This window comes from Pteropus alecto, unplaced genomic scaffold (assembly GCF_000325575.1).
Source record: "Pteropus alecto unplaced genomic scaffold, ASM32557v1 scaffold45, whole genome shotgun sequence".
NCBI classification, from domain to species: Eukaryota; Metazoa; Chordata; class Mammalia; order Chiroptera; family Pteropodidae; genus Pteropus; species Pteropus alecto.
Window position 1 is genome coordinate 22,767,255 of NW_006442491.1, and position 15,624 is coordinate 22,782,878.

General features: G+C 37.5%; 1 protein-coding gene and 1 pseudogene across 3 annotated transcripts in view; both read right to left on the minus strand.

Moving 5' to 3' along the window:
- The window catches only part of RBL1 (RB transcriptional corepressor like 1), a 53,446-nt gene extending 45,122 nt beyond the window's left edge, over nucleotides 1–8,324 (minus strand). For all 3 annotated transcript variants that reach the window (XM_006921794.3, XM_006921793.3, XM_015597086.2), the window contains exons 1-3: nucleotides 8,023–8,324; nucleotides 4,863–4,996; nucleotides 350–553 (exon numbers count right to left, since the gene is read on the minus strand). In XM_006921794.3, coding sequence (XP_006921856.1) covers nucleotides 350–553; nucleotides 4,863–4,996; nucleotides 8,023–8,178 — 494 coding nt within the window. In that variant the 5' untranslated portion in view covers nucleotides 8,179–8,324. The remainder of the gene's footprint in view (nucleotides 1–349; nucleotides 554–4,862; nucleotides 4,997–8,022) is intronic.
- On the minus strand, nucleotides 820–938 carry LOC112471115 (annotated as a pseudogene).
- Nucleotides 8,325–15,624: the final 7,300 nt, after the last annotated feature.

The following is a 15,624-nucleotide window of genomic DNA, read 5'->3' on the forward strand; positions in this document are numbered from 1 at the left end:
CTAAATATCATTCCAAACTTGTCATTTAAATTGAAACAGCAAATATAAATAACAAACCATAAAGTCAAATTATATATAAAATTCTATTCACAAAGTATGACCTATGGTTCATTTAAATAAACTTAAATAAGGCTTTCCGATCTGCATAAAATAATCAGAACATGCAAAAATAAGTGAAGGTATTACTTTAAATTTCTAGACATGGGTGATTAGAAATGAATTTTAATAGAAATTTAAATTTTATTGCAAATGGATATCTCTGGTAAAAAGCAGACTTAAAAATACAAATTCCCTTAGTAAGATGATAACATAATTTTTATGTCAATTATGTAAAGATTAAGGATCTCACCTCTGCTTCCTGCTTCGTGGAAACAATTTTGATGGCTCTTCATATGGATTTTGAAATATATCTAAAAAAATCGGCTGAAATTTTTTGAAAATTACAGTTGACACCTCAAAATTTCTTTCTAGCCTTTCTATACGTTCTCGAAATTCTTGCGGCAGGTTTGACATGTCCATCCACTTCTTCATTTTACTAAAAAACTGTATTAAACTAAACAAATAGGAAAAAAACAACTTTAAAATGAATCCATATAATGGATGAAAAGGAAACATTTTATTTATGCATAAAAATCTTTATTAAAAGCCTGAATTTATTAAAATATAAATAAATAAGCAAAAATACCCCCAAAAACCTCGCTCCATGTGCTATGAAATAACTTGGTTCCAGAATCACCATGGGAATGCAGATTTTGAATTAGTGGTCATTACATAATTATAATCCATTACTATTTCTATTCATTTTTTTTTTTTTTTTAACACTTACGGCACCTGGTCTTCCTAGGTGGTCTCCCATCCAAGTACTAATCAGGCCTGACTCTGCTTAGCTTCCGAGATCAGACGGAATCGGGAGTGTTCAGGGTAACACGGCCATAGACTCTGTTCATTTTGATATTCAAATTATCCCAGATTTGGCTACTAATAGGAACCTTTACAAGTTAGCACCTATGTCCCTCGGATATGTCACCAACATTTTTTTGAGCACTTCCTTACTTTCTGGCATAATCTGTTCCAGGTTCATTAGGAAAAAAAAGGTTTGAGTGTATTATGCTACATGAAATAAGTCAGACAGAAAAGAACAAGATCTATATGATTTCATTCATATGTGGGATATAAAATAAAAAGCAAAAATTGAACAAACAAAAAACCAAACTCACAGATACAGACAACAGAATGGTGGTTACCAGAGGTAGAGGGAGGTTGAAAAGGGTAAAGGTGGTCAAATATATGGTGACAGAAAGAGACGACTTCAGGTGGGAAGCATGCAATAGAGTATACAGATGTTGTATTATAAAGATGTACATCTGAAGTTTATATATGTTATTAACCAATGTTACCCCAATAAATTTAATTTTTAAAAAAGAGAGAGAGAAAAAAAAAGAAAAAATAGGTCTGCCCTAGCTTTTGAATCAGCCATTTCCTTAAAGACATTATGCTGTGTTCATATGCTGTGAAATAAGCCAGTCATGAAAGGACAAATACTGTATGATTCCTTTTTACCTAGACAAGTCAAATTTAGAGACAAAAAGTAGAATGGAGGTTACCCAGGGTTAGCAAGAGGAGAAAGAAGTTACTGTTACGCAGTTTCAGTTCAAAACTTTTCAGATGAAAAATTTCTGGAGTTGGATGATGGTGATGGTTGCACAACAATTTGATACACTTATTGCCAATGACTGTACACTTAAAAGTGGTTAAACTGGTAAACTGTGTGTTATGTATATTTTACCGCACAACAAATACAAATATATAGAGCAGGGATCATAAATGTGAGGCATAATGTCCCAAAAGCAACACACTACTAATTTTAATGGCACTCAAAAGATAAAAAAGAAAATTACTTTGTAAAAATTTATCATCATCAATATTCCAATTAAAATGCATGAAAAATAATTTTTAATGAACTAAATTTTTTATTTGGGTTCTATTACAATATGAAAAAATAAATAAAAGTCATCATGATTTAAATCACAAGTTACTGAAAAACTTGTTGAAAAAATGTGGAAAAATTACTTCTCGGTACTTAAAGAGATGCAGATAACTTTATTAAAATGAATTAATTTAAATTAAACAGATACTACTTTTTAATACTACACTTAACAGCAAAAGAAATTTTTACATGAAACTTTTTTTAAGTTGGAAGTTGCTTTGGTTATTTTTGCAAACTGAATTTGAATATAAGTAAAATTCAAAACGGAGACGTACTAATACATATTGTGTGTCAACATGTGTAAAATAGCACAGACTTGGAGGCTCTTCCACTTACTCGGTATATAGCTTCTTGGAAGTAATTTAATCTCTTGGTGAGTTGGTTTCCTTATCTATAAAATCAGATTTATTTCATGGGATTCACTGCTACGATTAAGTGAATAGACATGCAAACCCTTAGCACAAAGAAAGTGCCTGGCACACAGGTAAGTACTTAATAAAAATCTGCTTCCTTTACATGTGTACCTATAATCTATACTTACATAGTATTTTGCAGTATGATTTTTTAACAATATTTGACAGGTATTTTACTATGTCTACAAAGGTCTACATAATCATCTAAAATTACATTTAAAGCTGAAAATTTGAAAACTGCCTAAATTACAAATAACAACATTACTTGCAATTCTTTATTTGTCTGAATGAACATGATGATACTGGTCTACTGTTCCTTCAGCAATTAAGAATGCTGACACATAATTTTTTTTTTTTTTATTAATCTACATTTAAAAAACACGTATCTTTTGACCCACCACTAAACTTTCAGGAATTTATCTAAAATACTTATTTTCAATGATGTTCTCTTATCTGTAATCATAAAGGACTGGATACAACCAAAATGTCCATCAATAAGGAGATGGTTAAATATATGAAAATCCTTATATCTGAAAATATTCTAGGGTCATTAAAAAAATTAATGATGTAGAGCCACATATAGTGATATGGATTTCTAGAATATAAAGTAAGAAAAGCAACTGCAGACCAATACATGTAGTATGATCTCATTTATGTTTTTTAAATAACCAAGAAAATGGAAAACAATTTTTTTTCTGAGTAACAATTTATTAACAGTAAATTGTTAATAGTGGTTAATTCTGGAGAGTGAAAAAAAGAAGAAACACCTGTCTACCTTCAGCCTTTCTGTACTATTTGAAAAATTTTAAACCTCTTTTTCATTGTGGTAAAGTATACTATGTAACAAAAGTTACAATTTTAACCATTTTTAAGAGTACAGTTTGGTGGCATTAAGTATATTCGCACTGTGCAACCATTACTACCATCTCCAGAACTCTTATTTTTTGAAATTTTTATCATGAGCTTATACTGCTCTAAATTTTAAGTTATTTTTTGTTCAGTTGCCCTAACACTTATTACAAAGATTTAAAAAATTTTATATGGTCAGTGATGAGAAACATTGATAGCTATAAATCAGATTTTTTTATATACTACAATGGATAAAGTTTTATTCAAGTAAAAAATTACTTGAACTCCATAAATCTTAATTATACTCTTTTTATCATCAATGACAAAAATTGATATAGAAGTTTTAAAAATTGTCTTGACTTTGTTATTTTTCCGCTTATAGAAACCAAAATTATTCTGAGAATTTTTTTAATTTATTATGAACAGAAACCTAATTGCCCTCTCTGGATAGGGCATTAAAGTTTATTTCCTTCTACCCTGTAAACCCAGGATAGCAACCAGACAACAACCTCAAATAGTTCTGTCACAGGTATAAAACCAAGAAACAGAGCACATTAGCACCTATCCAAATCTGGATCACTCCATTTCTTTTGTTTGTATCCAGGCAATTAGTTCCATATGGTTGATACTAGAGCAAGTAAAAGCTATAGCCAAGCCCCACTGATTGCTTAGCAGTTGCTAGGAAAAAAAGTATTAACCATACAGTAGAGAAACAGGAAAACATCTTGAACAGGCGATGAAAATTGACATCACCAATGAGAGGCAGATGGATATCATGTGCCTCCAGATAGTGATGTGCTGAGGATACAAAATCACTTCTGTAGTTTTGGATTTGGAAATGTATAACCTACATCTTATCATAAGGAAACACAAGACAAATCCGAAATGAGGAACAATCTATTAACAAACTATATGGACTATAGTCTTCAAAATGTCAATGTCATAAAAGACAAAGGTTGTGGAAATACTCCTGTTTCAAGAAAACCAAAGAGACATGATAAGTGAATGTAATACTTGATTTCAGATTGGAGATCGTACATTTTCCTGAAGGAAAAAAATGATATTAAAAACATTACTGGATCAAATGGCAAAACTAGAATGAGATGGTAGGTAAAATTATTGTAGATTAAATTATTTTATCAATGTTAACTTTGCTGGAGTTGATAACTGTACTGTAGTTATTTAAGGAAATACACACTTAAGTATTTAGAGGTAAAGGGCTATAATGTACACCACTTTGAAATGGTTTCAGAAAAATATTAAGAAAGAAAGATCAAATGACAAAGCAAATGAGGTAAATTTTAGTAACAGCTGAATCTGGGTTAACAATAAATGGCTGTTCTTTGTGCTTTTCTTATTTTTTTCAACTTTATGAAAGCTTGAAATTATTTTCAACTTTTAAAAAATTAATGAAAAAATTAAAGATACAAAAGATTTATTATAGAGGCCTCAGGCTAAAGTCAGAATTTGAAGAAGAAAGGCAGTTGAGAATTGAGAAAGAATATCTACATAAAAAACTTAGAATGAAGTTAAATGATTTAAAATAAAGAAAAATTAAATTCTAAAATTAAATTTATGACTTATAAAACATTTGAAAAATTAAAGTGCTTTACCTTAATTTAGCTGAACGTAGTATTCTGGTAAGTGAAACACAATTTCCCTCCATGATACCCTTTCCAACTGTAGGAATAATGCTTTTGCGGCATGCGACATATAATGAACATGCCAACCAGTGTATAACTTCTCCCTGGCAGGCAAAAGAAACAGCAAAATAAATATATTATGTTAAAATGCTTGAATTCTAGAACCAGAAGAGATCTTAGAATTATCAGGTCTAATTTTCATTCTGTATATAACAGGTCAGAGAGTTGAAGATATCTGCTCAAAGTTACAAAGCTTAGTTAGTTGCAGTAATGGGCATAAAACTTCTTACTCTCAGTCCTGTATAACATGCTAAATCAGTATTAGTCCAAAAATAGATCTCTCACCTATAATCTAAATCTAATATTATTGAAAGAGTTCTCTTAAAATTTCTCAGCATTAGCTTTTTAAATTTTAAAATACCAGTCATGGCCTTGATGATGCTGAAGTTCCTTTCTACCATTTTAGTTTTGTTTCTTTTTTAACTAGTTTGGCAGAGAAAGAAAAGAACAGAGTAGAAAGATGACAAGGGAATCACCCATAAAAAATTAATACCTATCATGCACAATATAAAGGAGACTGTCATTTTTATGAGGTAAAAATCTGGGGATTTACCCCAGTACTTAAAATAGTAAGTGTAGCTCTCTATCTTAGCAGATACCTCAATTTACAATGCTACAAAAAGGGTGACATCTGGGAATTCAGCACTCAAGTCTGCTGAGATAGACTGGAGAAATCTTCAAGCTAGAAGCACTTCATGACTTCATTGCTGAACTATATGTGAAATTTAAGAGTCAGACACAAATCTCACAGCACAACATACTACTGTTCCTATTCACTGTTCTGCCAATCCTCTTAAGACCAGACTCTAGAAGGAGAAAAAGATTGATAGATTTCTCACGATAATCCTAAAGGGATGGGCAGATATGGGTGGTCAATAAAACTAAAACCCAGTGTTCCTATCTTAAAGTAGTGGGAAGTCTTATTTTCTTAAGGCATTAAATGAGGCAGGCAAGCTTATGACTGAATATTTTTAGAAGGCTTGAGTAATGAATTATTTGGGAATAGTATCCAAGTATAATAGAGGCTACTAGATATACGCTACTAGATGAAAACGACATTAGGATAAAGCAAATTTAAGTACCAAAATTACTGCTTTGATTCCCCTCCCCCATATTATTCATTCTAATTCCTTAATGCTAGGTCTTAGAAATACAAAGATGGTTTCTGACCTCATGAACCCCAAGTCTAGAGCTAAGAACAGATATTATCTATAATTGGCAAGATATATGCTATAAGGAATGAAAATAACATGTTGTGGGAGAATATAGTGTAATATGATTTTGAACTAGAGGTCTGGGGAGGATTCACAGAGGAAGACTTAAAACTGGTAAGTAGTAAATCACCAAAATGTAAAGGGCGCAGGGAAGGGCAAGGGGAAAATGAAGAAGGAGCTTGTCAGGTAGAGAGGGGTAGGGACAGGGGAAAGGGTTTCTTAGGAAGCAGATTTATGAAAATGCCTACTTCAAGAGGCTTTCACCAAAAACAAAGAAAAAGAAAAAACTGGATAGAATAAACACTCACAAAATCTTAATCATACATCTGTGCTTTCTAAATCTAATATTTAAAAGGTCCTGATCATCTCTTCCTAACTGGAGATCTAGCTCTTCAATTTTCCCTGGAGTTGTCAGTGAAGGAAAGTTTCCAAGTAGAGGGAATGGCATGGAGAAAGCACACAAGTGGGAACGAGCTTGGCATGTTCAAGAATCTGAAAGAGGTGCCTAGTTTAATGCCTTGACTACAGTTGGCACTCAGTAAATGTTTATTGACTAAGAGACTAATGAGGACCTGGGGTGTCACAAATGCTTTCTCAGACTTTAAAAAATCCGTCTGTTTTCTCTGAGAGGCCATAATTCATAATCTGCCTTACTTTCTTAGTCTTTCCTCAGCTCTCCGGTCATGCTACCCATGGATACAAATCACTGTCCTTTACCCAATCTATCCAGTCCTACTCTGGAGACATAGAGGAGTCTCTCTTGGATCCTTTTCCCTTATATATAGACACACATATACTCACCTCCAAATTCCCAACTCTATACCTTTAAATCCTGCAATTATTTCACCGAGTAGTGAGTCAGTGGAGCATTCTATTAGTCTAGCCCCCTTGGGTCAGGAAAGCCTTTGAGTATAAGGCCACTGGAGAAATTGCTGAAATACACTTTATCACAATTCTATGCTTGTCTGGGTTTCTATAATAATTAGAAAAATGACCCAGAGTAAGACAATCCCCTGCGCCTTCATATTATTCCCTGAAAAGCAAGTATAATACCCACTGCTCTGCCATGTTCAGAGTTGTTGCAAGGACTAAATGCAAGAATGGCTGGGAAAAATTTAATGATAGCCTACATTTAATTTCGTATCATATGATAGCCTGACCCCGTGCTAAAGCATCAGGATAATATAAGCATCCCCCTCTGAGACAGGAGGAACCTGGAGCTGAGAGCCCTGAACGAATATTGGCTTTGATCGAACCGCTGTGCAGTGCTGTGCCATAAAGTGAGCTACGCACACCTCCGCCCTACGGAGGCGGAAGGGTGGAGAGGTTAACAAACGGCTTTAGTCTGGCTCCACCACTAACCATGTGACCTTGGGCAAGTAACAACCTCTCTGGGGCTCAGCTTCTCATCTGTGAAATGGGGATCACAGAACGTATTCAAGAACTTGTAGCCAGAACTGAGATGACATATTTAAAGTGCTGGGCGGTGATATCTTGGCACACACGCAATTCTATAGCTTTTGTCATTATAGTATTTGGTTTTTTAATAGATTTAAGGACAGTGTCATGACGTCTGTGGCGCTTGGCGGGGAAAAGTCTGATCTAGAGTCTAGGGGACCCAAGAGTGGCGCGTGACCTCGCACAAGCCACTCCTTTTCCGTACTTCAGTTTCCCGCCTCAAAAAAAAAAAAGAAGGATCAACATTCGCCCTCTCAGTTTCGCACTCTGCGGCGCCCAGCTGGGCGGCGACCCTTCTCGGTGGGGAAACTCCCACCGCCCCATAGGTAGGGTGGGGGCGGGGCGCGGGTGGGGCCTGGCGAGAGACGGGTCCAGTCGCCCCACCTGCGGCCGCTCACCTCTAGACTGTAGGTACCCCTGATGGCGGTGAAGTCGTCCAAGGCTTCGGCCGCACTCCCCTCGTCCAGGTTCAGCTCCTGGCACAGGGCCTGCAGCACCTCCCCGGCCGCCGCGACCACCGCCGCCCCGTCGGCGTGGGGTTCGTCTTCGAACATCCCCGCAGGCCCTGCGGGCGGCGCGATCACAGAGACCCGGCTTTTCTGTCCCGCCTGAGTGCACTACCCACAACCACCCGCGCCAAAGCGCGCGAAAATCGGCAGTTTTGGAGTGACGTCTATTCAATAGTCTGCATCCGCATTTCTCCTCGAAAAAGTCCGTTTCTCCTCCAGGGTCCCTAGCAGTCCCTCTTCGGAAACGTGATAACAAGACGGACCCCGGGGCCTGAAAAACACCTGGACTTAGCTCTTGGCGGGCAGCGGTGGGCACAGCCGGCGGGACACAGTGGCAGCGGAGGGGTCAGCAGTCAGCGCGGAGTGTCTGCTGGGAGTTGTAGTCCACATCCTGCCTTGAAGCAGGCAGCGCGGCTCTTTGAATTGAGTAGGGCTGGGCTGTCTTTTGCTAGACGGCCTCTTTTTTCTTAGAGAGAAGGCTTCTCTGTCTCACCAACCCATGGGCCTGATTTGTCATTGCTCCGCGGCACCAAACATGGTTTGAGACTTGCTCCTTGAGTTAGGAGATGGAACAGAAAAAATGGTCTCTTGACATTGGGGGGCCTCAGTGGACTCTCCTCAGTGTCTCCAGCGCCCAGTGAGTGGTCTGTTGAATAACTGAATAACTGAAGGGTTGATGAGGCAAGGATATTAGGACACATCCTCATGTGTTCTTGATCGTTAAATGAGGCTTGATCTGGGCTAAGAAAAATGTGGTAAGGGGGCCCTTTCTCAACTCTCTGGCCCCTGGGAACCATTCCAATAAAGACAGTCATTCCAGACTTGGGAATGGCCTGAGCAGAAGCCTGAAGGCATGGAACTGGTCTCGAAGCTTACCCTTCTGCTCCACCAAAACCCCTTCTTCAGGAAGAGCCAGAGTAGTCTTTTTAAAAGGTAAATCAGAGCATGTGACTCCTTCACTCAAAATCCTTCAGTAGATTCCTCTTGTCTTTAAAATATGCAAACAAGAGCCCGTTGTTGCTTGGATGAGGGAATGAATCACCAGAGACAAAAATGGAAGACAGATCAAGGTAGGTTGCAAAGCACCTCATATGCCCCACTAAAAGCCTGGACGTTATCAGTGAAGGTTTTAACGAAAGAAGGTGATAGATAATCCGTGTTTTGGACACATTCCTCTGGCTGCAGTGTGACACATGGATCGAATGGGGTAGAGACTGGAGGTATGGAGATGGTGGACTGTCCAGCTTAGGAAGGAGCCAGCCTGGAGAGAGGTCTTTGGCCTAGAACTGAAGGGAGCACTCCTGAAAAGGGAGGAGTCCCCAATAACATAGGTTACCATCCGGGCCAAGAGGGTGAAAGGTGCTGCTGTTAACTATAAAGGGAGTAAAAGCAGAAGGATCTGATCTGTTCTAGAACTGTTTGGGAAGCTTGTAGAAAGTTTAAGAGGAGGCTGTTGGACCCTGGAAGGTGGCCTCTTGGAACTAGGGAACCAGCTGCAAGCTGCATCTCAAATGAGTAAAAACTCAAATTCCCCCCCAAAACTCAAACAACTCCCCATGTGGTACTTCCAGCTCTGCTTCCTTTAGAAACTACTGCTGCAGCAGACTTCAGGACCATCTCATTATTCTTTGGCACATGGTGTCTGCACAGACTCTCCTCCTATGAGTTTTTACTTAAAGGATTGGTTATGGGCAGTTGTGGGGGGACTGTCTCCAATGCCAAGGGGTCTGTAACAGGGGTTATCATCCCTCCTAATTCTCTTTCCTGTCAGCAAATAAATGTCAGGATTAGTGGAGGTAAGATGGATGAAAGTCCTCCTGTAATGGTTCATTTGTTTTTTAATAAAGCTATAGTGCTTACTTAAAAGAGAGTTCCAGGAATGGGGACACAGCCTGGACATGAGGATTTGGGAACGTTCAGACAGTACCTTAAGCTAAGGGAGCAAGTTCATATAAGGGAGTGTGATGGCATGAGAAGAAACTTAAGGATAGAACTTTCAGAAATTAGCAACATTTCAGGGATGGGCAGAATTTTGGAAGTGAATTAAAAAAAAACTAGCCACAAAGATATAAAAATGAGCAGTAGCTCAGAGGCCAAGAGGTACTCCATGGAGTCCAACACTGCAGAGAATTCAAATAGGTTGAGGAATTCAAAACTTTATATGTTACCATTCATATGTTTTTAGTGACCTTTGCCAGAGCCCTTTTCTTTAGCATAGTGCAAGTGGAATCCATATTACTATGCCCAAGGGGCTAATGGAAAGAATGTCAGAAAGTTGAATTAGGAAGTAAAAACTTCTTTTTAAGAAGTTTGGTGGAAGAGAGACGAAGGGAAGGGTATTTTCTAGGATAGGGGAAACACAACCATGTCAATAACCAGGGACAGGAGCAGGCAAAAAGAGACTGAAGATTAAAAAAAAAAAAAAAAGATAATCCATGAAGCCAAGCCCTGGAAAGAGTAGCCAAGCTGGGAATCTGGGAATCCAGAGCACGGCCTTCTCTTCATAGCTCCTGTCTGGAAAGTGATCACCTTACATCTAGATTAAGCAGACCTACTATGTGCTCTACTGAGTGGAAAATAGAGCAACTTGCAGTAGGGAGTTGAGAGTGGTAAAGATTTGGAGCAATTGTTGAGAAGTATCACTGGGTCTGTCAGATTCAAATATCATGGTTGGAATTTTTTAGGAAAAATGGAGTATAAGTAAGTTCTCCATGCGATCCTGGCTTTTATAGCTGGTCTTGGGCAAGATCACAAGATTTGAGAAGCCTCAAGTTGTTGGCCTTTGCCATAACTAATCAATCTCTTTTTAAATCCAGATCAGAACTGCAGAGGGTGATTCTGGGCCTTGCAAAGAAACCAGTATAAAAAGAACTAGATCTCAGGAATTCTAAACATAGTTTGGTTTTCAGTGAGTTGCAGTTACATGTACTATAGCCCATTTCTTCTTTGCTACTGAATTTGATTCTTTTGATTCTTTTCCCACTTCCAGGATACTAACTCCTGGAAAACCTTCATTTCTTCATTCCGCAAATGTTTACTGAATGCCTGCTATGTGCAAGATACTGATTCTTCCTGTGCTGTTACTTTCAGATCATCCAGACTTGAACTGAGGGGCATACTGGCTAGAAAATGATCCAAGAACAAAAGAAACATGTCTCAAAGGTTATCCACCAAACAAAAACTGAGAAACATGATTTGTTTCTTTTTCTTCTCTTCAGGGCTGAATCTGGACTCTAACTTGGACTTTGAATAGGTCACATCCTATCCATTTTCATCTTCTATCTCTTGATTCACTTCATCTGTCACTCTACATTTACTCACTTGCTCTTATGACTTTTCCTTTTTCCCAAGTTATAATTCTCAGATCGTCCTGAATTATTAGGAAGTACAGGCATTGGAAATGAGGCCAAGATTAAAAATACTCTTGACCCTTATTTCCCTTATGAAATAGAGCAGTACTATTTTCTCCTCTCTTTTGGATGGTAACTAAACTATGTCATTGGTTTTCAATAAACAGTACAGCCATATTCACCAAAGAAACCCAACTCATGCTGTCTTGTTATCACTGAATCCCCTGTTCCTTCATCCCACACATTAATCTTGTGCATTCCTCCTCCACCAGGTTTCTAGTTTCTCAACACTTTATGTTTTCTCTTCCAATCCATTTTATATTGAGTTACTAGTCTAGTTTTTCTCAAGCAGCATTTATATCATGTCACTGTCTCAAAACTCTTCAGGGGTTCACTATTACCAGTTGAATCAAATCTCCTGTAGCTTAGCATTGAGGATAAGTTTGTCAGATCCAACCTCACCTGCATATTTTTCTTTTTCCTTTTATCAGTATGCTCACCTACTTTTAATCAGGGTTCATGGTTTTGTTTTGTTTTTCTTAATATCCAGTGGCATGCCCATTTAGCGCTAATTGGAGATTTTTTAAATAGAAAATGAAGTATGGGTAGTGAAATAGATTTTCTCTGCCTCTATTTCTGATCCAGATATATCACAAAGGTTGTTTCTATTTTAATCTCGTTGTGTGATAGCCTCTATGTTTAGCCTCCCTATTGTGGTTTAATATTTCAGAGTTCCCCAGAGCATATGTCCAAAACCTAATTAAGACTTTCAGAGGCTCCAAGACTAAAAAGATTACAGTGTACACTTCCAAATGTAATTCAAAATATAAACAATTCTAAACAAAATAAGTGTAAGAAAATACAATAAAGTTCATATTATTTTTCTTGATATGGCTATTTCATTTTGAAATTCTTTCAAAAAAAAGTGTTTTGTTTTTTTTTTTTGTCCCCTGGCTTTTCTATGCTCCTTAAACAGGTACCTGATGAGCACATGCCCCTCTTAGGAAAAAACTACTCACCTAACCATCTAACTGTCAAAAAAAAGCAGTTGATAGTTTGAGGGAGGGGCAAATCTTCACCTCATCATTCTTAAAGTTCTTGTTCCTCGAAGGAAAAACTAAAGTCGTGGTCCTATTAAAAAGCGGGGTTCCTGCAGGGAAAGTAGTACCAGCCCTAGTCACAAGGACAATGAAGTGATTGTTAATACCTACTTTAGACTTGGCTTAAGAAATGAAAAACTGAAAAGCCCGATTTAACTTAAAAATGTTAATTCTAAGGCCTTAATCCATCAAAATCTATGCCCAGGGCACTCAATTTTATCACAAGAAGGTATTTTGGAATAGCATTTTCTTTTACATTTTCCTCTAACAGAGGCTTTATTCTTCTTAGAACCAAAATTTAGGATCACTTTTGTTTCCTGAATCCATACATTAACTTGGGTTTCATCCTGCTCCCCTGTAATCCCAAAGAAGCTGGAAAACAATACGATTAGCGAAAAAGCACCCCAGATATTAGCCCATAAGCAGAAGTCATGGTGGAAAAGTCAAACCATATGACAGGGATGTGTGTAACACCCAAAGATAGCAATAGCAAACCATCTTGGTGAGATTATCTCTGTTGCTTTTTTCCTCATTTCAATTTCCTCACTCAATTTAGATAAACTAATCCCTTTTCTTTTTTGAAACAGCTCAGGCAGTTACCTAAGAATCTTACTGAAAAAAGTTCAGAGGATTGGAATCAAGAAACTTAAATCTAAGTCCTAGATCTGCTACTTAAGGGTTTTGTGCTCTCTGGCAACCCTGAGCCTGTTTTCTCATCTGTAAAATGGTGATCACAATGATATTTAAATTATACAATTAATGCAAGGTAAAAAGATAATGTGAAAGTTCTATACAAATAACAATTGTTACTGTTTCCTCTACTGTTTTCCTACTGCACCAGGAATAACTGACTGCTTTCTAACCAACTCTGATCTACTTTATTTCCACACCTTGACTGGTGTCATCTCAATCAATATAACTGATTCTCAAATGTGTGAATTTAAATTGAATAGCTGAGATTAGGAATGGGTCCACTCAGAGCAAACAGATTGAAGATTATATATATATATACATGCATCTGCAAATATCTCTGCAAAGGATACATAAGAAACTGGGAATTGTGGTTGCTTATAAGGGAGAGGAATTCAACAGTGGTGAGATAAGAATAGGGAAAGTTACTTTTTACTGTATCTTTTTGCATTCTTTGAACTATGCACTTACACTAAAAATTAATGTGCTATAAAATAAATACATCATCACCCTTGCATGCTATGATACTTAAGATACTTTTTCTACTACCTGTTTTTATTAGTACGCTCAGTTAATTAAAAACCACATCTAATAACTTCTAAGCGTTTTGTCATTTTAGAAACTATTTTTCTCTGTATATTTGATTAAAAAAAAAAAAAGACAAAAAATACCAATAATGGACCATGTAGGAAATGGAGGTTAAAAGAAGATCAAAACTCCACCGGACAAGTGGTTTCTGCTCCCTTTACCCCAGAGGTACAAGTGCATGAAGCATGCATATTCCTGATTCTCCAATGAGGTCAAAACTGAATCTGTCATCTTCTCCCCAACTTGCACTTCCATGGGGATCCCTTGGCTCAAGGAACAGCACAAGAGGCTGCCCAGTGCTCAGAGAGAATCCTGACGTCATCCTGTTCTCCTCTTCCTCACTCCCCACACCCCTTGAATTTTTCCCATCCTAGAAAAGCCACTCCATGAACACTTTTCCTTCCATCTTTCTCTACCCCCTTCCCCTTCCATCTATCTAAGTAAAAAAAAAAAAAAAAAAAAGAGGTTTGAATTAAATTGCATATACAATCACGATGTTTAGGACTAAGGTCCTAAAGTTTGAAATGCAATAGACAAAAACAAAACCCAGGTGTGTTTAGACCATTTCAGATGTTAACTGAATTAATAACTAAAGTAACAGACCAAAGGCTAATTTCCTATATAAAAAGCTCCTATGAATCAACGTGAGAAAGACTAACCTCTTCAAAACTGGGAAAGGATTTGAGTAGTCTTAGAAAAGGAAATAAAGATGACATTTAGACATGAAAAGATGCTCAACCTTTCTAATAAGACAAACGCAAATTTAAACCACTAGAAAACTATTTTCTAACCTATGCAATTGCAAAAATCCAAAAGTTTGGAAAACGTTTCAGTGACTCCCCATTTCTTTCAGAGTTAAGCCAAACTCTTTGTCATGGCCTACAAGTCACTAAGGATTTAGATCTGGTTCCTTATACAACTTCATTTCCCTCTGTCTTAATTTGCTACTCTATCCTTTCTCATCCCACATTAGTCATACCGACCTTGTGGTCCCTTAAATACCCTAAGCAACCCTAGTGCTTTAGGACTTTTGAAATGGCTGTTTCCTCTACCCAGAATGTTCTTTCCTTAGATCTGCCTCCCTCACTTCTTTCAAGTCTTTGCTCAAATATCTCAATGAAGCCTGTTAACCACTCTATTTAGAATTGTACTCTCTTCTACCCTACAGTCACCATACTTCTGATTCCTTGTACCCTGAACTTTTTTTGAGATCATATCCCAGCTTCTAACATACTTTATTTTACGTTTACTTGTATATTATTAAACATTATATTACTCCCCTCCCCCTGCTAGAATATAAACCTCACCAAGGCAAGGATCTTATTCCTCGATGTTTCCTAATTACCTAGAACAGTGGCTGGCTAGGAGGTGGGGAATTTCCTTAGAAGGGTAGCAGGTCCACTTTCTAGGGTATGGTAAGTAGCTAAAGCTGAATTGGAGGACTTTGGTGTATGTTAGGATTCCTTGACACGTGTTTCTCGTAATTGCAGGCTGACTGGGGTGGCCTCCATTTTGCGGGTCCTGATATATGAATTGACTATCAATATCCATAGGAGCCATTTCAAACTAGTGCTGTCTTCCTTAGACCTAGCAGATGAAAAACTCTATAGGGTGAGAGACAGTGTAGAAGACATAACTGAATCCTTCAGCCATTGGCACTCGGTGTTTAAGCTGGGCAGTCATCACTAATTTTCGGGAAGGACAGAGTCCATCACTTTGTGTTTTGCCTCTAATCCTTTTCCTCCAGATTAAAGATCTGGAGA